General features: G+C 48.1%; 2 protein-coding genes across 3 annotated transcripts in view; one reads left to right on the top strand and one right to left on the bottom strand.

Moving 5' to 3' along the window:
• Window positions 1-2282, top strand: part of FANCM (FA complementation group M) — an 80124-nt gene extending 77842 nt beyond the window's left edge. The window contains exons 22-23 of the mRNA XM_086613510.1: window positions 1143-1434; window positions 2050-2282. Of these exons, the coding sequence (XP_086469636.1) occupies window positions 1143-1434; window positions 2050-2197 (440 nt within the window). The 3' untranslated portion in view covers window positions 2198-2282. The remainder of the gene's footprint in view (window positions 1-1142; window positions 1435-2049) is intronic.
• A 1230-nt stretch (window positions 2283-3512) lies between these two features.
• On the bottom strand, window positions 3513-24362 carry MIS18BP1 (MIS18 binding protein 1). 2 transcript variants are annotated; one of them, XM_086613331.1, is made up of 16 exons: window positions 23849-24362; window positions 21912-22034; window positions 20398-20906; window positions 18783-18859; window positions 16736-16866; window positions 15471-15561; window positions 14906-15069; window positions 13667-13833; window positions 12706-12814; window positions 10116-10986; window positions 9026-9221; window positions 7489-7629; window positions 5338-5486; window positions 4584-4668; window positions 3886-3943; window positions 3513-3681 (listed from the first exon to the last, which is right to left on the bottom strand). In XM_086613331.1, the coding sequence occupies exons 1-16, from the start codon at window positions 24360-24362 to the stop codon at window positions 3590-3592; spliced, it is 3477 nt and encodes a 1158-aa protein (XP_086469457.1). In that variant the 3' UTR covers window positions 3513-3589. The 2 variants fall into 2 exon arrangements, with proteins under 2 accessions (XP_086469457.1, XP_086469458.1); XM_086613332.1 differs by having other exon boundaries at window positions 7489-7631; window positions 9049-9221.
• Window positions 24363-26459: the final 2097 nt, after the last annotated feature.

Genomic DNA, 26459 nt, shown 5'->3' with positions numbered 1-26459 from the left:
AGGTTGGATATAAGGAAGAAATTTTTCACTCAGAGGGTTGTGAGGCACTGGAAAAGGTTGCCCAGAGAAGCTGTGGCTGCTCCATCCCTGGAAGTGTTCAAGGCCAGGTTGGATGGGGCTTTGGGCAACTTGGTGTAGTGGAGGGTGTCCCTGCCCATGGCAGGGGGCTGGAACTGGGTGATCTTTGAGGTCCCTTCCAACCTGAACCATTCTGTGATTCTATGAAATCAGGTTTTACAAAAAGACCAGAACTCTCCTACAGAGGATTCCTTTGGGAGGCCTGTGTCGTGCCACAAAGCACAGAACAGAGGGGTCTCAAAAACACCTCCTGACTTGATGAAACATTTGTGGAAATCTCAAGACTCTTTCTATAATTTATATAGTTTGGACGAGCCATTTGTTTTAATCCTGAGATCCAAATGAGGCAATCAGACAATTTTACTAACGCTGAGTATCCTCATTGCCATCTAGATAGTAACTGAGAGGTCTTCCTGGCACCTGCTTCATGGAAGATGGAACTAGTGCTCACAGCTTTGACTAAATTACAGATGTTCTGGGATATAAAACTTCACTATTGCAATTAAATTGTTGTGGATGCAGCTTTGTTTTTGTGACGTAAATCTAATCTAGTGATAGTTGGGATACAGAAGGAATGATAGAAGTGGTCACTGAAGGTGTAGCTTCTCCGAGGGGGCTGTAGAGAGCGGGTTGCGTTTGAGCTGCCTTTTTGCCTCGCTGCATTTCCATCGTTTTTGTCCTGTTCTTCTCACTCCGCTGTTTCCAGAGGGCTGCTGGTTTCTGGGTTGAGTGTTCAAACGCACCCTTACGCTTGTGGCTTTATCAAACCTCTTCGCGTTTGTTCTGTCCTCTTGCTCGTCACGTGTTCTTCCCAGTCCTCTGTCCTAATGACATTTAAGTTGCATTTTTAGGGTTAATACCTGAACTCCTCCTCTCAAACAACTGTGTAAATCCCGCTCCTGTGACCCCTCCTGCCCCCTTTCTGTGAGACGCTTTCCCTCGCCTCGTTTTTGGTGGCGAGCTCTCAAGCCGAGGATCTTTGAGCTGGTTTGCTTTGCAGTTTTCACGGTAATTTGGCGCCTCACGTAACGTGTCACTGAGTTTCCCGTGTTCTCACTCTGCAGGAGAAACGTCCCGATTTTTCCAGAGGACGCAGTACTACGACGGTGTGCTCTCCGCCTTGGTGCAGGCCGGGGTCCGCGTCCTTTTTAGCTCTTGCCAAGAGGAAACTGCCGGTTTGCTGAAAGAGCTGGCGGTGGTGGAGCAAAGGAAGAACGCCGCCATTTGCGTGCCGACGGAGGTGGAGGGCCACAAACGGGAAATGCTCAACTTCTACTTGAGCATTCCCAACCTCAGCTACCTGGCTGCTCTCAATCTGTGCCATTACTTCGGCTCCGTGAAGCAGATGGCCAACAGGTAACAGCGCAGCTGGGCGGCGAGCGCCTCGAGGCCCGACTGCCCTTTCGCTCCTCTGTCTCCTCAGGGACCTCCTCCTTTCGGTTACTGCCATCGCTCCCCAGGAGCTTTCCTAGCTCCAGTCCTGTTCTTTATGCATTTCTCAGTCTCTTCAAGCTGAGCAGACCAGGGCAAGGACGCAGGCTCTGCGTCCACCATCCCTCTTTGTGCCCTGCCTTTTCCTTTTCCTTTCCCCTTCATGGCATTGTTTGCTCTGCAGCTCTCTGAGGTTTAGAATCATAGAATGGTTTGGGTTGGAAAGGACCTTAAAGACCATCTAGTTCCAACCCCCCTGCCATGGGCAGGGACACCCTCCACTACACCAGGTTGCCCAAAGCCTCATCCAACCTGGCCTTGATCACTTCCAGGGATGGGGCAGCCACAACTTCTCTGGGCAACCTGTGCCAGTGCCTCACCACCCTCTGAGTGAAAAATTTCTTTCTTATATCTAAGAAAGATATAAGAAAGAAATAGTTTTGCTTAGTCCGCTGTGCTCACGGTCCTCAGGGGCCACCTCAGCTTGTGGTGCTCCTGCTGCTCTCTTCACATGGACCCTTTCCCCTGTATCTCCCACAGCTCCCCGCTGGAGATCGCCACCGGCGCCCAGGTCAGCCCGCAGAAGGCGGAGGAGATCTACCGCTACCTCCACTACGGCTTCGACGTGCAGATGCTGCCCGAGCACCTCTGTGCCAAGGGCAGGAGCGCTGCAGCTGCCAACAGCTGAGTGACACGTGGTTCTAGAGCCTGGGGCTGTTTGCTTTTAACTAACTGCACTTTACTGAGTTTTGATCAACTGTAAAATATGTAAATAAATCCTGGCAGACAGAGCAGGGCCTTTGGCACTTCTGTTTGTTGCCCCAGGCTGTGGCTGTGCTCAACACTCACCCCTGACTGACCGGGGTCACACAGGTACCCACTGTGTCCCACCAACTGGTGCTTCTGCTGCAGCTGCGCAGGCAGCTGTTGGTGGCACGGGGTGAATGTGCAGAGTCAGGCAGGAGGCTCTGGGGCAGGGCTGGCTTTTGGTTGCTGGGTATGATCATTCCAAAACTCCTTTAAAAAAAGAAAATAATGGCTCAAGTGCTCTGGCAAAGCAAAGCTCCCTGATTTAGGCAGAAAGGTGGTGACGGAGGGGAAGGAGCCTTCTTGCAGTTATTTGCCATCCGCTGCACGATTGGTACCCGTTTCCCAGGAAAAAAGTGAATCGCCAACCGTTCCTTATGGGAACCTGAAAGATTTGCTAGGTTTAAAGCAGAGCTGGACGGGCCCAGGGCAGCAAGTTCGTGCCCTTGTTCTCAGGTGGCCTCACAGCTGCCATCTCCTGGTCTCTCCTGCCCCAGCCCGGGACCGCTGCCTGCCCGGGTGAAGCCCGGCTGCTGCGGGACAGGCTCCGGCGCGGTGCTGCCACACGGTGGCTGCCTGGCAGAGGGCCTCTTTGTTCCTTCCTCTCCCTTTCTGGAACGTGTTTATGGAGAGGCTCATAGACCAGTGAGGGAAATTAATAACCATCAATCACCTTCCTGAGACACGAGGGGGGTGGGGTCTAATCCGGACCAGCACCAGGCCCCTGTCAGCCACTCGTGCTGGTTTGAACACAAGGATTAAAACTTACAGATTCCTGGAACAAGACACGGACACCCTGCTTCTCCCACCAAAGAGTCCGAGTCACACGCAAGTAAAAGCAGCTTGTCCTTTTTATTACATTAAGGAAATGTAAAAATTCGAGTCTCAGTAGAGGAAATTAAAAAGTGATGCCCATTAGTTACTGACTGTAGCATTATAAATTTATTGTAAAGGCATATTTCAAAAAGATATTTCATCTTAAAACGAATCAAAAGGTGCCAGTAACTGGTATTGGAGAGCATTTCTCCCTTCCCCAGGAGAAACGGGGCAACGGGAAGGAGGAGCCCTGGGTAAGGAAGTGCCACTTTGTGCACACGGAAAATGACAAACGTTGCTGGATGGGAGGCAAGACAAGAATGGTGTTAAAACATGTAAAACCACTGCAGGTCAAGGCTTCCAGACTGAACTCTTAACATCCCAGAGGGGTGGCCCAACATCCTTGCTTCATACGAGAGGCACGTAGGTGTTGAACTGATGAAATCCACAAAGTTCATTAAACAGAAAAATAGGAATCCTGCTCTTCATCCGATGAGCCTGCTGCCTCGGCCACAAAGAGCTTCCCTACAACAGAGGTCTGGGGCGCTTCTGCGATAAGAAAAATGGGAATTAGTACACGTGTGCCCGAGCTTCAAAAGCAGCTACAGAAGGTCAGAAAGCAAAGATGCTGATGAGAAACAGACTGTGGAAAAATGATTAAAGGCAAAGACTGCAGCCACCCAGCGGATCAGTGGCAACGTGAGAACAGGCAAAAGGGCCCGAAATGAAGGAGGAGAAACGAGGAGAACTTACGTCTGTCAAACCTGAACTTGGTTCTGCACGACGCCGGCGTACCGAGCACCACTCCAGCCTGGCAGGAAGGACAAAAAGACAAAGGGCTCTGCTCAATCAGATGCTCCGGCACAGGAGGGTCAGAACAGGTGGGGAGAGGAACCGCCGGCACTCGGCCTTCCACTTGGAGTAAGTTGCCCTGTCGCTATGCTGCGTGGTCACTAAACGTTTAAACTGCTCAACTACGCAAAAGCGTTCACCAGCCTAGGGGCACAGGCATTGCTGCGCTCCTGGGATCTCAGCTTTTCAGGGAAAAGCCAGAAGAATTACAAAACCTAGGATAGTGAGGGAATACACACATGAATTCAGGGACTAGCTGATAGAAGGTGAGCAGAATTTGTTTCCTTTCCCACTGTATAAAAGAATAAAACAGGAACTTCATGTACCTGAAGATCACAGAATGCACAAGCAGTTACCAATCCTGAAAAAAGGCAATATATTTAATCCTGACAGTAAATAGCTCTTTCCTAACACAAATAATTTTTCTGCAAGAGTAGATACAAAACCCAGAAGTCTCGGAGGAAGCAGGGGAGGGTTCCTGTTTTCCATCCTGAATGCACACGCCTAGTCTGTGATCCCGGGATTCTTTTGCCCGCTGCTTCGCAAAACTTCCCGTCGTTAAGGTGGAACTAGGCAACGTTCAAGGAAACGAGCATTACCGACTTCTTCTTGACCTTGTCCCAGGTGCCTCTGCTGCCCTGCGTGTTCTTCTGCATCCTGAACACGTGCCGGTCATAATCGTTCCTGTAGGTACAACCAAGCACGTTACGTCACTGGTGTGCCGCCTGCGGAACGCGCTGGATACCGTTAGAGGCATTGTGCGTACAGCTGGAATTCAGAAAGGAAATCAGCACAGCCATTACACCAGTTGTTGGTCAGTTTACCAGTACGGGCAGCTCTGGGAGCATGGCGACACAGAGGTGTTTAATCAGATCACGGGTTCCAACTCCTAATGGAGAATCAGACAAAGCTTCACCATCTTCCCAGATGGAGCGTGCTTCCTGTCCTTTAGGTTAAGTGCCACTCACTCGGCAAGTTTCCAGGTGATTCCAGTTTGTTTCAGTAAAGCCTGAAGCAACTGGGTTAGAAGGTTAAGACTCAAAACAAGCAGGGAAACCTCTGCTGAGGCTGAAGGCCAACCCACTGCCCTCTCCAAGAGTAAAAGGACACACGACTGGCACTGCTCTCGTTGCCCACGTTTAGTGGAGGAGCTCAAACAGAACATGCTGTCCAAGGAAAGAGCTTTATCTCAACAAATCCCTCAAGGACTGCAGGATTTACTCTGCGTGCTCTACGTCTGGAAGTGAACTGGTGTCCCAGTTCCAAGAGGGATCTTTCTCAGAGGACAAAACCAATCTTGGGGAAAATGAGCAAGGGGAAGGCTAGCAGAGGGGCAGCAGTAGGAGTTCCTACCTGTTGATGGGTACCAGCATACCAGGGCTGATATGCTCACACTGAGGGGTTTTCACCAGAGGGAAGACGGCAGAGGAGGGTGTGATCGGGTTGTCCGTAAGTGCAAAGTCATCCTCATCATCATCCTGGCTTCCCCGGAACGTTGGCAACTATAAAGCCACATCAGAGCAGTCAATGACCTGCCCTTTCTAACAAGCCTGCTGAAAAGGCGTCTTACGGGTCAGGCTCAAAGTGGCGACAGGACACGGCCTCTCCGTGACTCCGAGCTGCCGCTGTGTCCCTCCTCCCCAGAGGGAGGAGTCCCAGACTGTTCTCTCCTCCAGGGGCAGGGGCTCCATCCCCTCGCTCACTCCAGCTTTGGTTTGGACTCCACTATGTCCCTCTTGAGACGCAGAACCCAGCAATGTGCAGTGTGAAAGGCCAAATGATGCCTCCACTTTGCTCTTAATACTCCTCCCGTTGATGCCCAACGTTTTGCTGGCCTTTTTTGGCTGCTACTACACATTCAAAAAATAATTTCTTAATAAAATGACAAGCTCAAAGCTGACCATTACTACTCAGGAGGAGGATTTCAGGATTACTCAGTGAACTTCTGGTTCTTCCAGTTTGGAGAGAGAGGAGAACTGGAAAGGTTCAGATAGGAGCAACGCAGATGATCAAAAGCACAGCAGGTCCTGCGGGGGCAGAGCGGGGACCAGGACAGGGGATCGCTGTCTCTTCCCAACGAGAAGAGGAGGACAAAGTCAGCAGATGCAAGTTCAGAACAAATAAAAAGATCACACTTCTTCACACAGCAAATAATTCGGCTCTGGAACTCAGGACAAGAAACTGCAGATGTGAAGAGTCTGCATGGGTTCAAGGAGGGGCTGGACTCATTCATGGAAGGGGAATCTGCTCATGACTCCTAAATACACCGAATTTCTCCCTGGAGGTGTACTTCTCATTGTGTGCTACAGAGGGAGGCGAGTGTCTGTTGCACAGCTAGGCAAAATGAATTTGAAAAGAAAGCAAAAAGAAAAGGGGAATAATTTTGAATCACTGGCTGAAATTGTATTCTACCAAAATTGGAGTCTGCTGGAGAATCCCTCTGCAAAAAACAGGGTGTGTGGGACACGGGCGCGTCGATTCTTCCATAGCCCATCTGCTCAGACCAGCCATGGGGATTTCTCTGTAGGCCACTGCAGTTTACAGAAAGCAATGAAGTCACCATCCCTTAAATTTTGACTTTGTCACAGGCCATGGCGTTACTCTAGCCTGGATGTGTGCCAGAACAGGAAACGCACCGTTGCTGCACAGAAAACCCACAAAAGACAAAGGTGTCGGGAGACGGACAGGTTCGGAGTCCCTGCTGGAACTGAGGCACTAGTTTTAATAGGCAGAGCTAATCTGGTCAGATGGTAACTGCAAAAAGAAAGATGCACCGTGAAATATACTTCAAAAATTCTCTACGGGGGAAAAAATTAAAATAAAAATGTGATAAACAAGTGGCTTTCTCTTTAAAAATGAAACCAGAGTCTTAACCAGCACCCAGAGCGCGTAACTGTGCTTCTCCACAGCTCAGGGGAGGCTTGTGGCAGAGAGGGGGTTAATGCTGTGCAGCTCTGGGGGTGCTGGGGGGCTGCAGGGGGGGCCGGGCACCGGCAGTCAGCCGCACTGGGGAAATGGGGCAGCTCCTCAGCCCGAACGGGCGACAGGTAGGACAGAGCAAGGAAACAACAGGTGAAAGCAGGGCACGAGGGTGCCACAACTGCCAGGGGAGAAGCCAAACCCCGCAGAGGGCACCGAGGGGCCCGTGGTTTGCACCGCGTGCCGTGCCCAGAGCAGAGGAAGCCCCTGTTCAGTGGCAGCGTGGCTGTCGGCAGCGCGAGGATCCCGGCGTCAGGCCCAGGACAGCGACTCCCAGCACAGCCAGCGCTTCCCGGCGGCGGGAGGACGCCCTCCCCCACGCTGGTTTTACACAGAAGCCACGTTCCGTGTTTCCTCGCTGCCGGCAATCCCAGTATTGCAATACCAAACCCAGGAAACAAGCCTCTTCCCCCAAATCCAGAGGGTTTTATTGATGGAACTGAGCCAGCAGATGTGTAACATGCCCTTGCCACATCACCCAGCAAAGCACACCCACACCCGCACGCCCCCTTCTCCCAGATTTACCTTCACTCTTCTGTTCTGAAAGGGCGTCGCGGAGAAAATGTCGTCGTGGTCGTCCTTGGGCAGGTGCTCCAGGAAATCCCTCATCTGCTGCTTCCTTTTGAGGGTTCCCACTTTGGCCGTTATCGGAACCGGCTCTGTCCTCTCTACGTGAACCAAAACGTTAATAGTTCCAAGACACTGGTTACGTAGCGTGGTGTTAAAATTCCCTAACTGCATCCGTGCTAGCGACACAGTTCTGTGTCTCCTTCGTGAGACCCTTCTATGTTTTATAGATAAATGTCTTACAGCTTCTTCGAGTTCTTACACAATGTATGCTTCCAGAAATAATTCCTCTACTACATCCTAATCAGAAGCTTCCTCTGGAGCCTTCCACAGCCACACGTCACACACAGGTCAGCTGCTCTATCACTATTTTAACAGAATTATCCATGCGTCTGCATTTCAGAGACAAAAGACACGACAACAGAGCGTAGAATCACAGAATGGTTTGGGTGGGAAGGGACCTCAAAGATCATCCAGTTCCAACCCCCCTGCCATGGGCAGGGACACCCTCCACTACACCAGGTTGCCCAAAGCCTCATCCAACCTGGCCTTGAACACTGCCAGGGATGGGGCAGCCACAACTTCTCTGGGCAACCTGTGCCAGTGCCTCACCACCCTCAGAGTGAAAAATTTCTTCCTTAGATCTAATCCGAATCTGCCCTCTTTCAGTTTAAAGCCATTGCCCCTTGTGTTCAAGGCCAGGCTGGATGAGGCTTTGGGCAACTTGGTGTAGTGGAGGGGGGTTGGAACTGGATGACCTATGAGGTCCCTCCCAACCCAAACTATTCTGTGGTTCTGTGATTCTATTAAGCCGTAGTCTGACGATGTCAGATACCAGAGGGAAACAGGAAAAAATTCTCTGGAGATCAGTGGTGGAGAAACGAACAGCAGCATCAGAAAAGCTTTCAGAATCACAGGAGTGCAGGGAATTCTGATATCACGAAGCCAGTCAAAACAAGATGGTTTCTAGCTATGCTCCAATGAGAATACCCCCACTACCAAATTCATTACAAAACTGATGCCTGGCAGATTCTCACACAAATTCTGCAACAGACGTTTCAAAGACACATTCACGTGCAAATAAAGCGCTTCCGAGCTCTCCAAGCTGTGCCACAGCAGCCAGCTCCAGTCGGGTGGAGAGGAGGCCGAGGAGGCCAGCCCGTCTGCCCCTCCCTTCATGGCAGGCTGGAAGTTTGGGTTCCTTGTCCCTGGTAAATATGGGGACAAAATGGTGCTGAATGGCTCAACCCTGGCCAGTGGGGAGCGGGGTCCGGCCTGGCCAGAGACTGGTCCAGCTGGTTTTGGAGCCAGGGAAGCTTCTCAGGTCTCCTTACAGGGGCTGTCTGTGCAGAGGCCCACCCCTGCTACCAGAACCCACCACAGAAACCCAGCACACAGATGACCTCCTTCATATCAGACTCTGATGTGCACTTGTGTCTGTCTCTCCCACTACACGACAAATACCGAATTTGAAACTGTTTCAAGAGAACAACACACTCAGAACCCAGACGTCGGTACCTTTCCGTTCCGGTTTTCCTGAAGCAGTGCTCTTCTTGCCATGCGTTTTGGAACCCTTTGCCTGTTGTTCTTCCAGATACTTCTGGTGGCATTCTTCAGCAGAGCGAGACCCCACTGCCATGGCCACCTCCAGCCAGAAGCCGCTCTTGTGCTTTGGAAAGGAAGCGATGGCCCTGCCGGGAGAACACAGCCACAGCCCTCGTCACGCCCAACAACCTGCCCAACGATGCCAAGCAAAACACCCAGAGCCAGTTCCCCTTCCCAGAGAGGACACTGGGCTTTGGATGTAGGGAATCTTGTCTCTGGTGTCGTGTCGCACACTTTGAAGCACGCAAAGATTTATTTGAACAATTTAAGCTAATAGCTCAGTTACAAGATAAATTTCTTCCTCATCTGCAGCAGGTCCTCCCCACCCCCCGAGACATGAGCCTTTCAGGTTTCTAATCGAGAAGAAACATGGTCATTTCATGACTTCATGTATGTGTTAAATACTGCCCAGTAGCTTAAGTAATTGGGCCATGCATTAATTAAACATTCTTGCAATTAATCTCTCCTTTACAAAACTAGCTAAGCATGTTATGTTAAATTAAACATGTTATTCCATTAGAGGAGAGAATATGCCACCTCGAAATCACAAATATGGAAACTTCTCCCATTGTATTCACCTACTCGAGTTTCTCAGTTTTACTCACAGGAATGTTTATCACTTCTAACAAGATTGAGTACGTGGGTTTGAGAAACAGGTAGAGGAGCAGATTCACGGAATTTTGCCCAGTAACTGTGTTCCTCTCTGTCATCTGATGGCAGCGGTAGGGGCTACTGTAGGCTCCCACAGCTACAGCTATTTCAGAAAATACTCAGTTGTCTCCTTTATTTCACTATTTCTGAATTTGTTAGCAAATTGTATTTTGTGAGAGGGAATTAAAACACAAAGGAAATCTTGCAAATAACACAAAAGAGGCTGAATCTGAAAAACTCCAAATTCAGACCATCCAAACCCTCCAGTATGTTACGCCTCCTGATGTCCAAGGGAATCTTTGCCCTGCGAAGACAAGGCAGCCACTTGCCTGTAGAGCTTCTGCAGTTCCTTTTCAGACCAGTCATCTGTTGTCCTTGGAAAAAGTTCTAGAGATTTCTGCACCGTTTGTCTCTGAGGTTCTCTTGACTTTGCTGCTGAAGACTTGGCAGTATTAGAAACTTTACAGTTTGTTTTTTTATCAGACACTTCTGAATTCTTTTCTTTTACTGGAAATTCCTCTTCGTTGGTTTCTTGCTCGGTGTCAGATTCAAGCACGTACCTTGGACGGTTGATTCTGCTTCTTGTCCTCATTGCCTGATCAGGCAGACGGGACATACTGGACTCACTAGAAGGTGTTTTTCCTTCAAGCAAACCAGAACCATCAGTGGATCCAGACACACTCAAGGGCACATTATGGGAGGCAGTAAAGTTTTGTACTGTCCTTTGTTCACATGACATCTTGTTTGCATCATCCTGTGAGCTTTTACAGTTAGAGGGGAATTTAGAATTTTGAGTCTGCTGTTTTAATAAAGGTTTATTTTTCCTTTTGATAAACAGTGGGATATCTTCACTGGATTCCTCTTCCTCATCTTTGCCTGACGATTCTTTTGGTAAATGCTTGTCTTGAAGTTGTTTGGCTGGCCTTAGAGAGTACCTGTAAGCCTGCTGATACGTGGTCGATTCCCCATGTTCTGTTTCTCTCTTTTCCTTTGTTGTTCCTGGGATTCTGCTATTGTGTTTATGTTTGTTTCGTGCTTCAGCATTTAAGGGAGTCAGCCTAACAGAAAGCCGCGTTGTCGTTTTTGTACTATCGACTGCATGATCGCTTCCATCATCTTCTGAAACGAAGCGCCTGGCCTCTCTGCTTCCAGCAGACTCGGCTTCTCTTTCGGAACTTACTTCTTTTTCATGGTTTTTCCCTGGAAGAGATGATGTCAGTATGTCACACGTTGTAGTGTAAATGGTTATTGTGTTCTCAGCCAAGCAAAGACTAGCCTGCTGCGGGATGCAACGCATCCCATGTTCCATAAAAAAAATAAATAATCTGTGGACTCCTTTCCGTGACAGAGACCGTAGTCTGTGGGAAGAGACACGCAGCACAACTCCAGCATGCAGCTCCCCATGTTCTGCAGAAGCCTCTCCGCACGTGAACAGAACACTAGAGTACTTCAGGCCCAGGAGACGTTCTGTTGAACGGTCCCGTTGGGTACAGAAACCAATTAAACACTGCTTCCCTCCGAAACACAGCAAAAAGGCCCTTTTGGGAGAAACTGATGATGCCTGGAAATGTTTCATCACGCTCTGTACTGCCCACCCCTCCCTGTTTAAGAGACACGGAGCGCTGCTTACGTGCAGCCCATCTCCAAAGGTTTACCGGACGGATAACTATAAACTCATAAAATCATAGAATGGTTTGGGTTGGAAGGGACCTCAAAGATCATCCAGTTCCAACCCCCCTGCCATGGGCAGGGACACCCTCCATTACACCAGGTTGCTCAAAGCCTCATCCAACCTGGCCTGGAACACTCCCAGGGATGGGGCATCCACAGCTTCTCTGGGCAACATGTACCCGTGCTCTTAAGGGATTTCCACAGCTTTACCAAACACGACTGAGTAAAAACAGCAGCTCATGAAGCTTCCCGAGATCGCTACGCCTCCTCTTGCACACATGTATCTCAGAGAAAATCCATTTACACACGACTCTTACACAGAACACACGGCACGCAGGCAGTTGCAAGTGCTGAATTCATGCTGAGCCAGTGTCCCTGTCCTCGGGGGGAGCACAGCCAGCAGTGGGGAGGGATCCTGGTTGTACAGGGCATGTCCTGCTCCTGTCCAGCTCGCTCCGTGACAAACTACCTCCAGACGACTACCAGAATTACCATACAGTAGCTCAAGTTGGAAGGGATCCAGTAAGGATCATTGAGTCCAACTCTCTTTATAATTCGGATTATCAAGGCTACAAAAGGGAATGTGAAAGTGTCGAGTAGGCAGAGAATAAAATACTAAACAGAAAACATTGCTAAAATGCTCTGACTGAGGCTGAGCAAACACTAACATCCCAAAAGCTGCACTCGTGCTACAAATAGCTTTTCTGCAGAAAACATTAGTTGCTTTAAAAGAGAAACTTCTGCTTTATTTTCTTTTCAAGGCTCTATTGTTTCCCAAATTTTATAGAAAATCAAGGTTTTCAAACTCCACTGATATTCTTTTTTTGCTTATATAGGCATTCGATTTTTGTAATTCATCCAGCTTGAAAAGTAAAGTCAGACCACGAGTTCACTGCGCTGGTGAACTTCTCAAAAAAAACCAAAAAAAACCCAAAAAAAAACCTTCTTCAAAAAAAATCATAACTCTTTAATTTCAATTTCTGGAAAGAAATCAGCACGTTCCCATTATGTAAATAAAGAAATGATTTACAAGCATAGTTTCTATTCGGAGCTGGAAAACTACAAAACTAGGCATTAATGCTACTCCGATCATTCTTCATAGAAGAAGCAATCAACCATTAAAAGATACATATAATTTCTTTGCATTTAGAGGACATCACCGTACTGCTTCGGCACCAAACTCATGATTCCATTGATTCTAGTCAGTAACTTTATAAAAAAGGAAAAAAAAAAATCCCTTTTTTTTACCTTTACTTTGGCTTTTTGGTGTTTCTTCTGTTGTCTTTGTTACTTCCTGTCTTTTACTCTTCTTAGAGACGGAACTGGTCTTTTTTTGGGATTTTTCACTACCAAACATCTTCAAAATAAAACAATTTAATCTAAGCTTCTGCAAGAGATTACATATCAAGCCTACAGACGCCAGCTCTGAAAAAGTCAAATATTTACAGGATGGGTAGATTTAAAAGTCACCTCTGCTGCCCAGTATCTGAGCACTGAAGGCTCGGTGGTGGACACAGATGTTCATCCAAACGCCTGCAGCCAAAGCCACTGAGCCAGACCCCTGTTAAATTTAAACATTCTAAAATGCAAGTTGAAAACCTGATGGGGAAAAAAGCTCACGACCACCAAGAATGCTGTTTCCCTTCCCTCGTTACCAGAGTATTATCAGAGTTGCTCAAAGTGTCCTGATAAATCAGACCAGCACACCTCAGTCCAAACTGGGGTGACCTGGACAGATCAGGATACAAGAAACACGGAAATATCTGGTCCTGATGAATGTGACACCCTCCATGGGAAGGGAAGAACTGAGACACAAACCCACACCCGCAGCACTGACACCCCTGGTGTGGTTAAACACCGTGGCAGGGACTCAGCACTGCAATATTTCAGAAAACATTTTCCTTAGGAACCTCTGAGACCCAAATCATTACATGTGTGCAACTGCTTGTTTGATATATTGATCTTTCAAAAATACCCTTATTTTTCAGAATTAATTCTCCATTACCCTCATTTTCCAGACACCAATTCTCTGACAATACAGAGATTAAGACTACTTTTTTGTTTGTTTGAAAACGTTTTTATAACGCTTTCAAGATTTTCTGCATCTTCAGGCACTTAGAAGAGCTGGACTCTTTCTGTCAGATATCTAGCTGAGTTTGTTCGTTATATTTAAGATACTTTTAAGGGACAAAATGCAAAAAAATCTCACCATGCTGAGATAGTCTATTCCACCTTCTTCTATAGTAACATTTAGGTTCTGATCCACAAACTCACGCTGCCCACACCAGAAGCTCAATGGTGGTTTAACAAGACGGCCACTACGAGTGTAAACTCTGCTTGAGTCATTCAACAAGGAATTGTGTTTTGGTGTTGTATCTACAAGGAAAAAAAACAATAAATATAGTTCTGTCCCAAATATTGTATTAAAAATTCACCTTTGCAGACTTCATAAGCATAGAAGCAATATCTTGTCTAAACCAGCACTGACCACATGGAAAATATAAAACTTACCACCATGTTATGTTGCTCTTTGAAAAGTGTTCAGGTTAGAAATAATCATAACTTAACATGACTGAAGCAATAATCTTCTCAAATTATAAAAGTTACTATTGTGAACTTTTGATTTTCTCTTTGGTTAGAAGGTTATAAACACTGTAAAAGTCACATAGGGAAGCAGAATGATACACAAAAGTTGTCACACTGAACAAATCCTCGCTGTAATACAAGAAAGTTCAACCCAAAAGCTATTGGCGTCCGTAACAGAGCTCGGATTGCATTACAAGGCAAAGGAAAAAACAGATGGATCAATAGGTTATGACTTTACAACCATATCCTTTGGAAACAAAGCCAATGTAATGAATTTTTCCACAATCTATTCCATCCATCCCCAATTCTTATCACTCTCTATGCCTCAACTGTGGCAAAAACATTAAGATGCCATAAAATAAACCTGCTTGAGGACTTGACATGAGTTAAAATTAACCCAGCTGAAAAGGGTGAGGGCACTGCAGGGGAGAAGCCCCAGGACGGAGCCTTGATGGAGGTGTTAAATGCCACAGACATCCCAGAAGGACTAAGAAGAGAGTACGTTATGCAAAATAGCAACTGGAAAAAAATTGAGTTTATCGTCAGAATAACCAGCTCTGGAGTCACTGCACCAACACAGACTCCTGTTCCATTCCGGGGTTAACCCTCAGGACAGCCCCATAGCTTGTTGTAGCTGTTGCACATCAGCAAACCAGAAACAGCAGAACAAGTCAGCGTTCCTGATCATCGCAGTCTAAGTGAACACAGACAAAGAACGTCACCCAACTAGGTCGTTACCTCTTCCATACAGCCTAACGAACAAGATACAGACCAGACAGATAGTAGGTATCATTTTGCTGGGGAAAAAGCTCTCACAAACACCCCAGCTTGCTTCCAAAGCAAAGGATTATGAAACACTCACAAGCGTTTTCGTCATTCTTCGGTAACACTTCATAGGTGGTGTTCCTGGTTTCAGGTTTCTTGACATGTTTTGCCGAGCCTTCTGCATCCTTCAGCACATCTCTACCCACCACTGAGGCACGCTCTTCGCCTTTATTCTCACCAGCGTTTTGTTTTCGTTCTTTCCTAGATTTGGCGTTCAAGAGAAGAAGGAAACAGCTGAAAAAGATGTCCTTTAACTCCTTACCTCCCACAAACCCGAAGCCTTGTCCTCATCCCAGCAAAAGCCTGATGGTGCAGTGCTGCTGTACTCGTGTGGCACTGTGTGAGCCACTCCACCAGGGAAGCCTTTGGCTTGTGCTTACTCCAAGGCTATGCAAACAACTGGAACAAAACCAAACCAGTACCATGAGGAATGGTAACAGGTGATTCTTCCAAAGCAGTGACCAGTATTTGCCTGGAACATCGTCTTCATGCACACAGTTACGATCCTTTATACTCCTCTAGTACAGTATTCTTCAAAAGCAAAATCTCAGTAAACACTTAAAAAAGACATTGCAGTGAAGCAGAACCTCCAAAGAAATTACCTTCGTCTTGCCTCAAGGAACTCCTCAACATATTCCTTCCACTTTTTGGAAAAGCCATATGTAAATCTTTTGACGAAACGGTAGGGAAATCCTGTTTGAAACAAAAGTAGCATGAACAATAGCTGAGCAAGGTTTTGGATCAGAGAGGGTGGAAGTAACGTCCCGTACAATCGTGGATTTGTAAGCACCTCAGCAGCTCACCACATCTCTAAATGCTGGAGAGGGATGGGTTTGCCCAGTTTAAAAGAACAGCATGCTTCAAGGGGTCATTAATTACAGGCGTCAGTACCTGGAGACAGCATTCCAGCTTCCTGGGAACCAGAAGCATTAAGCTTTGTCCATCCATCTGGCTGGACTGGCACATGGCTTCTCTGCAGAGCGCCTCAGAGAGCCTGAGGTTGTCGGGCTCCCGTGCGATCTGAGCTCTTTGGCACTTACCATATCAAGGAAACTCCACTAGGAGCAAAACTTTATCATGCCCTGATGCAGAAGCTGTTCAGCCAAGAGCACGCAGACTGCTCCTGAGGCTTAGGCAAAGAACAACTGCATCAAGACAGGTGCAGTCGAAACATTTCACAACAGTATCGTAAGCTGGGAGGCTCTTCAGCTAGTACAGATACAACAGAACAACTCTAGCTTTGTCTCGGAAATGGGAAAACAACCCTGAAAGCAAATATTGATGCAGAGGTATAATGTAATCCTTGGCTGCAACAGAGAAGGAAAAACCATCACTTGAGCTCCAGCCTTTCTGAGCAAACCACTCCCATGGATACTGCCAGGTGGCCTTCTCATCACCAGGACATAACCTGGACAGATGCAGGAGCACAGCACCACAGCAACATTTTCCACAGACACGCAGTTCTGTACTGGTGCCACTGCTGGCAGTCCCAGCCGATCCTGGCTGCTGGGACCACTGGTTTAGGGAAACCCTCAGGTCAGACTCTGGATGTGGCGTTTCTTCTCCTCTCTACCTACATTAGCTTGTCGTTAACCTCTTAGCAAAACCCGGTTTCTTTAAAAGAACGCACTCAATAGCCAAGTTCATGCTGTGAGAGCCCCCTCTGTAACTGCAGCACCCGAAAAACGCCAGCTACGATTAACATTAGGTAGTATTTAGAAATCTGGAGTCACTTTCCAGCACGTGCTGAATACCCACCGAGCCCAATTAACAGGAGAAGACAAAGCATTCGCTTCAGAGCTACGTTCAGTGATGAATGTGAAGCCCTTCTCAGTTTGTAACGTTGCATTGAGAACCACCTTCTTACCTTCCTTCCTCATCGAAGCGGAATCTATATTTCCTTGCAGCACGTAGACACTGCCAGAGGACGTTCTGACTTGGTTGTGTGCTATGCGTTCCACGATCGCATTACTATGCCAAGAGAGATCCTTCATATCTCTAAGAAAAGACAGATAACATGAAGAAGGGAAATAAAACACCGTTTTCAAAAAAGATGGAATTTAAAACTAGTCTATTGATATTCCATACGAGACTGGCAGTGTTACATATCTTGTAAGCAATACAGGCACCAGTAGGATGTACTAGGTTGTCTGTAGCTGGGAGGAGCAAGCGTTCGGGCCGTGCCTGACACTTGGGCAGGAGACAAAATGAGCGTGTCAGCTGCTGCAAACGTAGTCACAGAGCATCAGCTTGACATTAGGCTGCAGAGCAAAACTGGCTGCAGGACTGCATCCAGCTCATTCTTGCAGCAATACCATTGTGCAAGCTGCAGAAGCACCACTACACAGGTCAAACGGACGTTTACCCCAGGATTACTGTATTTATTTTTGACCTTCCTTTTTAAAGATAAGCACAACTGAAGAAGGAGCCCTAATATGTGGAAAACTTGGAGCTGCTAAGACTTCTCCATGAGAAATAAAAACCAGATCCAAGCATTAAAATAAAAAAATCTACATAGAGTGTTGGCATTTTTTTCAGGTTGGTTTTTTTTTAAATATACTTTTACAACAGTAACCAACAGATCAAACTCCAGCCCAGTATTAAGGGCTGAAACCCAAGATGACAGTGAAAACTTCCAGTTGTATAACTTGTCACAAAACGTTAACAGAAGTCGATTCAGAGGGTGTACAAAGCAAAGCGAGTATCTCACGCGCAAGCAACACGTATCAGATACACACCAACGCGAATGAGGAGGGAACATGCTGCTGGTAGTGAGGGGTGCAGTGTGAGAGGGTCAGCTGTTTCCCTACAGCCATGGAACAAATGTCAATTCCTGCTACAGATCCCACCACAGACTGTGGAGCCTGACATCTCTCAGTAAGCACACTGAATTACTTCCTTTCACAGTGCTACTGCTGCCGGGAGAGGTTCTGAGCCTTCAGTAGGTAAGTAACTGTGTTAGGTAGTTACCAACTGCAGGACGAGTAGAATACTCTTCTCCAAGGGTGGATTTTCACAACGTCTTCAAGCAACTTTATTGCAAGTTAAATCTCCCCTTTGTTCCAACACTTGTTTTCCTGATCTTATGGCTACTTGACTACAATCTGACCACAAACATAGCCAAAAAACTGCAGAGTTGAGTTTTCAGGTGGCCCAGCTGCTGCCACGGTTTGCCATGTAGCTGTAGGAGCAATAGTGCCATCACAAACGACACGGCAGGCACACACGGCTGATGGCAGTCTGCACCAGGTTTGACTTAAAGCAGCCACAAAACGGAATTGTTATGAAACAAGTAGAAGCTCACGAGACCCCTAGTCAGCACCAGTTTGTGGAATCTACCAGAAAACACATTTGTCTTTATTTCTCTTTGATCGACTTAGGCCTGGGCTTTGAAACAATTATTTCAGCAGTAGTTTCCTGTACGTAGGCACTCTACCTCTTGCACACACGAAGGAATTCACCTCTTCCTTGACAAAGGAGTTTAAACTACAACATCACATTGTAGTTACCAAAGGCTACGAGTAAATTCCATGAAGGTGCAGTTTCTCCCCGACCCTTCCTCAGCCTCCAGCCCCTCATCCCCCCGTGCAGCAGCTCCGTCACTTGCAGCCTCCGAAGCACAAGGAGTTCTGCTGCTTAGTCAGAAGATGGACAACCATGTTTGAAACAAGTGGCCAGAGCTGTGAGCACTGTCCCCAGGGCCAGGATGCCAGCAAAGGGCAGTATTGCCCACAGCCAGGGAGGAAAGCAGCAGAAGCGTGTGGAACTGCTTCCAACAGTTACTGGGATATTCCAAGAACACAACAGCCTCCAGCTATTCAGCCAGGAGAAGACGGTATAGCCTTTCTAGCTTCGAAGTTGAAAGCCCACCAACATGTTTTACTCTGCATTTAAATCAGAAAACTTTTTCTTACTTCCGTTTTCCTTCAACGCATATTGCAGTGTTACCATCCACCACTTTAATTCTCCAACCGGTTAGGCAGATATTTTTCTGTTAAAAAAAGAAAAAAAGTCATTTTTAAATTAGACTAAGCTATGAAACATCATCAAGGTGTTAGCAAAACAGAAATTAATTCCTGTATAACTTGAGAAGATATTTAAGCACCATCCTCCTGGCCAGGAAAATCTGAAAATAACCATTATACACATAAATGTTGAAGCACGATTGAGCTGGAGTCTACTGCACAAGCGAAGACAGGAATTTAAATTACAGGAACTTTTGAGCAATTTAGTGTTGACTTTCAGGAGACAAAGTAATCGGCCAACACCTCTAGCAAACCCAAAAACCTCTGCACAAAAAATACCAACACTATGTCATACCTCTTACGCTTTGTGTCAGTGTTCAGGAAAAAGTTATCCACAAAAAAGTAAAATGGTATTTATTAGCTCTGCTATTGCTAATATTTAGACACTATTAAAATGGCTATGTCTGACATTGCAGACTGACACACCCCTGCAGTACCTTTGCTCTGCATTAAACAGTCAGTAAGCTGGTTGCACCTGAGTTGCACTTGGGAAAACTGTGTGTGAAACATATGACTTGGGTTTAGAAAAGGCTTCTCAGAAGATGATATTTTAATATTGCTTCTTCTCCTCACAACTTCAGTTAATAAACTCCAGATCTTTTCTTTAATGTTGTTCACCTTTTGACGACCAGCCTTAACTTCCCTAAAGATCTTACCGACGATGTAACCCTGACGGAGGAAAGGTACCTGACAGGTACAGCCAGCACCTACCGGATGCTCAGATCTGCAGTGTCCAACATCTCTTTCAGCATCTTCTACTCAGCTACAAATCTTTAATATTAACAGATCATAGAATCCTAGAACGATTTGGGTTGGAAGGGACCTCAAAGACCTTCTAGTTCCAAACCCCCTGCCCTGGGCAGGGACACCCTCCACTACACCAGGTTGCCCAAAGCCTCATCCAACCTGGCCTTGAACACTTCCAGGGATGGGGCATCTACAGCTTCTCTGGGCAACCTGTGCCCGTGCCTCAGATACCTGTTTCTTATCTAAATCAAAGCTCATCATCATGAAAACATATCAAACATGCTTGATAACAGCGAGGACGATCAAAACAATTGACTTGCTTACCTTGAAGAGGACTGCAACTCCACAGATTTCTCCAGGGAACAAAGGAAACTCAACCCTTGGGAAGATATACTTCCACCAGCTTCCTAGGCTAATCACTGAGGAAACTGGCCAGGGATTTCTTTCATGTCTGTCACACCGACACTTGGAGTTATTCAGCCCTTACGGTGGCTTGTGAAAACCACCACAAAAGGCTTTCTTTTATACAAAAAAAACACACAACAAAAAAACCCTGGACATTGTCATCTTAGAGTACAGGATAAAAGAAACTCTTTTGATGGGAAAATGTTTACCAGCCAAATCTAATAAAATAATATTTTATTCTCTTCTGAGCGCTCATTACTCTTCACAAGAAAAAAAAAAAATAAATAGCAACCGTGAGCTACAAGCAGCCCACAGAAACAGATCAGTGCCCCAAAACATGAAGTTCTCTCACCTCTTTGTCTGCTTTGCCAGTAACTTGATCTGTATGAAGTTTATCCAAAGGGACCTTAGAGCCTTCTTTTGGCTTCTGCTTCCTGGGAATGTGGACTTTGGGAGAAGAGAGCATAATGCTGCATAAGCACTGCGGGGTCTTTTGAGAACCAGTCTCCGGTACCTTTTCTGCTCCACGAGCAGCTGGCTTGTTACTTGGCTGCAACTTGCTTCCGTCTTGATGAAGTTCAGTACCTTGTGCTTCTCCATTTCCCCACCTTTCTTCCAGCTGAACCCCATTTTCAAAAGGGGCGAAGTTCACATCCACAGGACTAGCCACTGTGTTTTGAGACATTTCATCATCAGCATCCATTGATTCCACAAGGAAATTATCCTGATCATCCTTATCAGTGGCCACATCCTCTGTAGAATCATTCCTCGGCTGCTCAGCAAAAGCAGATTTGACTAACGTTTTTTCTGTAGCTGTGGAAGGAGGAATGTTCTGCTTGATTGGGTTCGAAGGTATTGAATCTGCTCATTAAAAAAAAAAAAGGAATAACAAAGAAATTAGTTATATTTGAGAACTAATCAAATTACATTCATAAAGTTAGAGGTTGTATCAATTAGCATCACAACAGTTGTGCAAGCACTGCCTGTTTCGACTGTTGCATGTTAACAGCAAGCCACTCTGAATCTGTTCAGACAAGCTTTCCCTCACCACCAGGTGAGCACCCCTGCTGTTAAAAGACTTGTAGATATCCCACTTTCCCCAAAACCCACAGTAATGCACACCATATCTATTAATAGTGTATCTTTACCATTTCTTCCTACCTTTTCTTTAACGAATCCTCCTTGCAGAGGGAAAAAAAAAGAAATCTGTTTTCACAAAAAACAAAATTTCAAATATTTCCATCTTTCCAGACTTCAAGCCATGCTGCTGCTATGCTGGGAGCGGCAAGCATTGGGATTTGAGCTGTCAGATAAATTCAGTTCAGTTTGGAAGCTGAGCACTACTAAGAGTTTGGCATGCATCGTTTTCTTTATCTGCATTTTCAAAACTGAATTACAGGACAGCAGCACATCCAGAAGCAACGATATGGAAAAAACAAATACAAGAGACTTTCTCAAGGAACCAAACCGTACTAAAAGCTAAGGGAAAAAAACCAAAACACATCAAATAAGACGTTTAGGATTTTCCCACCAAGTTGCACATTCAGATGGCACAGTTACACCTCGTATTGAGAGAACTCAACCACAGCAGGAGCCTGGAGGTAGATGGTTTTTGCTGTCAGAGAAGACAGCGCACTCAGACTCATGCTGTCCAGCTTCAAGGTGAGAAGCCCACAGCCTTAAACCATAGACAAGCCAAGTCTAAGCCATCTCCAGGCTTGAAAAGGCAGATCTGAAGGTGTTTTCCTCCATTTTTCACCGCGTGCAGAATGATACTCTCCCAAGGTATGTGAGAGATTGTAAGCAAGGACAGAAACCCTGGAGTCCAGGAAGTTTTGGAAGCTTTTTAAGAGCAATACCAAGCACCTTTTCGCTGCTGTTGCAATTTCCGCTTCACACGCAAGAAGAACTTCTGGGGAGATTCCAGCAGAGGGTCTGTGGCGAACGCGTTTGTGGTCCGGCGCTCAGGAATTTGAGCGCAGAGTAATTCTGGAAAACAATAAAACAAGAAATTCTTTGAATTGGGAGAAGAAAAACATTTTCATGCAGTGGGCAGGGGAAGAGAACCACATACTCTGTAAGATACCAAATTCCACTCTACAAAGATGTGCGTGCTTTTTTTTCCCCAGAGGGATGGGCAACAAGACCTTTCCCTTTCCATCATGCTGTTACGTTGTCCCAGCTGCGTGAGAAACACCCTCAGGTGTGTGTGTGCGTGATCGGATGTAACCCAACCGACAGGAACCAACAGGAGTCTGGGAGCGCCTACAGACGGGAGTGTTTCATACTGGTAAGGACTAAGGGAGCACCAATAATGAACCCCTTTGGATATTTGATCAAACATCATATTGTCAGGCGATGATGCAAAGGCAAAAACATACCTTTTGGAAATCTGTTGTTAAAAAGGAGATATAACTCTAGGAGCTTTCCCTTTTTATAAAAATCACAAAATGGTTTGGGTTGGACGGGACCTTTAAAGGTCATCTAGTCCAAACCCCCTGCAGTGAGCAGGGACACCCTCCACTAGAGCAGGCTGCTCAATGCCCCGTCCAACCTGGCCTTGAACACTTCCAGGGATGGGGCATCTACAGCTTCTCTGGGCAACCTGTGCCAGTGCCTCACCACCCTCTGAGTGTAAAATTTCTTCCTTATATCTAATCTAAATCTGCCCTCTTTCAGTTTAAAGCCATTTAATACTGAGTAACAAGTGGGTTTACATTGCAGCAAGGAGATTTAGGAAGACCTTTTCACATCTAACCATAAAACAAGGGCACTACCACCTCCATAACTGCAAGTTCTTTTGAGAACAACTTGATGACCCCCTCAGTGAAAACAGCATACAGCTGCCCATGTTAGCGACCAGATAAGCCAGGCTGAGCACTTAGCCTACTTTTCTGCAACTATGTCTTAAAATGAACACAGGAAAAACAGATAGGTCTTAATTAACCTCCACCCAGAACTGGACAAAAAGTTTATGGGATATTCTTAAGTTCTGTTCTTCAAATAGGAATATATGCAGCAACGAAGCACAGCTGTTCTGATAAACCAGCCAATATTTCAGGGAGTCTCCCACTCAGGTGATCAGAGCATGAGAATAACAGGGCACCTCTGCAGGACACCTTCTTCTTTAAAACCTCTCTGCTACCTTTACAGACACGCAGGGACCAAAAGGACGGCTGTTCCCCCTCGCCTACAGCGGCCACAGCACCTTGACAGGAGGGGCACAGTGCTTGCAAGTTCACCTTATGCCAACTAGTCAGAAACAGAAGATGCACCGGGAAAGCCATGAGACCAGGCTGCCCAGGAAAACGCCCCAGAAGGACTTCAAAACCCAAACAATTCTTCCATCAACCTTTCTGCTTTCTGTTGTAGGGAATAGTGAAAGTAATTGTTTGTTTTGATTTTTTCACACTTAAAAAATGTAACTCTGTTTTTCAAGATGTTGCAAAGCGTCAATCCCATTTGCAAACAGTACAAAGGAAGCAGTTAAAGCCAGGCTGAGCAAGAAAGGGAGAAAATACCACGGGAAGGATTCCTCTAAGGTGAAGAAAGGGCAGGAGAAATCAAACTACGGTACAGACACATTAAAAAAACCCTCCACGCAGATTTTAAATAAATAAATCAACAGATCCCAAACATCTAGGGGAAAACCCGTTCTAGCACCAATACTTTTTACACCTACGAACGCGCACTGGCTGCTTTTTCCAGACTCTGGAAAAGCCATAAGCACAAGGCAGCGGAAATCCCACCGAGCTCAGGGTTTAGCGGGAGAACTTTCCCGGAGGAGAAGCAACGGGACGAACCTTTCCGCGGCTGGATCCCCGCGCCGGGCGCCTCGGCCGCTCTCAGCCGCCCTTCCGCCGCCGCCGCTTCCTGATGCCTTCGCCGCTGCTCCAGGAGGTTCAGGGTGGGAGTCAGGATCAGGTCGGTGCCGCAGCTCCTCGGCGGCGCCTTCCCCGCGGGCAGCGCCGAGTCCCGCTTCTGCCGCGCCGCCTCGGCCTTCATCCGCTGGAAGATCTTGGCCGGGGACTCGCGGGCGGGGGGCTCGCAGGCCCGCCGCTTCAGCCGCTGCCCGGGGCCGGGGCCGGGGCCGGCCCGGGCCTCGCCGACATCCCCCAGCTCCTCGCCGCCCGCCGGCGCAGCAGGTTGGAAGCCGCCGCCGCTGGCCACCGGCCCCTCAGCGACCGGAGCGCCGTCGCGGGCGTCCCGGCGCCTCAGGAGCTCCTTCAGCGGGGTGAGCGTGCCCGCGGGGATGCTGCTGAGGGGCACGGACCGCAGCGGCAGCTCTCCCCGGCGGCGGGCGGGTGTCACGATCATGGCGCCGCGGGGTCTTGCTGCTGCCGCCGCCACCGTCGCCTCACGGGCCGGCCGCGCCTGGCCCCGCGCGCGCCGCGCCGCAGCCCGCCATAACTGTCGGAGCGTTTGAGCGGGCCCGCCGCGCGCGGATTGGCGGCGGGGCCGCGCGGCGTCACTGCCTGGGCGGGCACACTCGGGGCGGGGGCGGGAATGCTGCCGGCCGGGCGCTGCGGAACGGCATTTAGGGGGGTGGCGGCGCGTCCCCCTGCCGTGCCCTCCCCCCGAGGGGGTGGCGGTGGTTCGGCCCGCCCTGCGCCCGGGGAAGGGGGAGCGGCTCCGGCTGGCGCCGCGTGGGGCGGGAGCGGTGCAGGTTCCCGTGCCCGGAGCGGGTGTCCCGAAGCCGAGGGAGCAGCGGCGGGGTTGAGCCGCCGGAGAGAGGAGGGCGAGCGGAGCGCAGCGCCCGTCGCGAAAGACCCTAAAGCCACCGGTGCGCTGCCACGAGCAGCGCGGGAGCGCTCCGGGAGCGCGGCACCGGCGGCGCTGGGAGGGACGGGAGCAGGGCGCTGGCGGGAGGCAGTGCCGAGTAGTCCGGCGGGAGCGGATCCAGCGGGAGCGCGGGCGGGAGGCGCGCGCGCTCGCTGCCCGCAGGTAAAGCAACGGCGCCGGGAGCGCTCGAGCACGTGCTCGCCGCGTCGAGGCGGCGCCCAGCAGAGCGCCCCGGGCCGTAACGGCCCGCGGGTTCCTCAGCAGGCGGCCGTGGGCTCGGTCCGTCACCCTTAGCGCCAGCAGGGGCGGCAATTAGCGCCCTGGCGGCGTGGGCGAGCGCTGGGCGCTGGCTGGGCCCAGGATGGAGTTTCGTGTCTCGCGTGGGGAAGGGGGGAGGTCACTGGTGCGATACGCACGGCAGAAACCAGCGGCGTTATCCAGCAGCCCGGTGCTCCCAGTTAACGAGCACAGTGGGATCAGGTGTGCCGGGTGCGTAGGCTACTCCCAGTAAATAGGCTTAGGAATGGGTGAGGCACTAGAGCAGGTTGCCCAGAGAAGCTGTGGCTGCCCCATCCCTGGAAGTGCTCAAGGCCAGGTTGGATGAGGCTTTGGGCAACCTGGTGTAGTGGAAGGTGTCCCTGCCCATGGCAGGGGGGTTGGAACTGGATGATCTTTGAGGTCCTTTCCAACCCAAACCATTCTGTGATTCTACGAATTCAGTTTTGGGTAAGAAATGACCTCAGTGTTTGCTGGAATTGGCCATATGCCTATGAATAAAGAAAAACTTTTTTTTTTTTAAAAAAAGTAGTTACACTGAATGTTTTGGCATTCTACTTGGTATTTTGCAACTTTTGGGTTTTTTTTTTTGGTAATTAAAGTTTTTGGGCTTCTTACAGGCAGTGCATGTGCTAATTAGCAGCCCAGATTATACAGTGGACAATGATCCTGCATTCGCCGCCAGACAGAATTCCTAAGACTTCATATGCAGAGCAGAAAAATCCAGGTGCCCAGTTGTCAGTGTTTAGAGTCAAGGTAGGTGTGTCTCTGGGGAGTGGGTCATAAGCTATAAGGAAAATCATTCAGTAAGGGACATGTTTTGTGAAAATAGGTTATATGGCCTTGAAGCCTCTTGGTGAGGGTTTCACATGCTTCTGAGCTGGTCCACCAGTTAAAGAAGGGAAAGAGCATCTACTACAGAGATTAAAACATGTGAGTGAATAATCTGGGCAAGTACTACCTGTTACACAGTGTATGGATGCTCAGAGGCCAAGAGCAAGTGTTTCAGAAGATGTTCAGTCACAGAAGGGGTCTCTACAAGCTGGACTAGCACTTCTGGTGTCTGGCCTTGGCTCCCCGCGCTGTTCCTTCTGCGGCAGTTTGCGGAGCGGGGGTCTCTTTGGGAAGCAATGGGGCTGGTAGCCACATTGGTGGGGAGGGTATTGGAGAAGACAATGGGGAAAATGAAAAAAGAGCATGAAGAGGTCAAAGCAGGAATGGCAAGAAAAGCCTGTTTTTACATTTTACATGAGTTGTTATATGCCTGGTTGTAGTTTGTCTATAACTGACTGCCCATACAGCTGGTGTCATCTCAGCCTGACCAGCACAGTACTGGTAAGCTGAATGTGGTAGAGT

The sequence above is a fragment of the Tauraco erythrolophus genome, chromosome 6 (assembly GCF_009769465.1).
Source record: "Tauraco erythrolophus isolate bTauEry1 chromosome 6, bTauEry1.pri, whole genome shotgun sequence".
Classification (NCBI taxonomy): domain Eukaryota; kingdom Metazoa; phylum Chordata; class Aves; order Musophagiformes; family Musophagidae; genus Tauraco; species Tauraco erythrolophus.
Note: the sequence above shows the minus strand (reverse complement) of the source record. Positions and strands in the feature narration are given on the sequence as shown.

Coding starts and splice junctions, on each gene's coding strand:
- MIS18BP1 (XM_086613331.1), bottom strand. CDS start 24,362: ATGATCGTGACACCCGCCCGCCGCCGGGGAGAGCTGCCGCTGCGGTCC. Junction 4,669..5,337: donor ATGCTGGTACCCATCAACAG/GTAGGAACTCCT, acceptor TTGTACCTACAG/GAACGATTATGACCGGCACG. Junction 3,944..4,583: donor ACAAGGTCAAGAAGAAGTCG/GTAATGCTCGTT, acceptor CCTTCCTGCCAG/GCTGGAGTGGTGCTCGGTAC.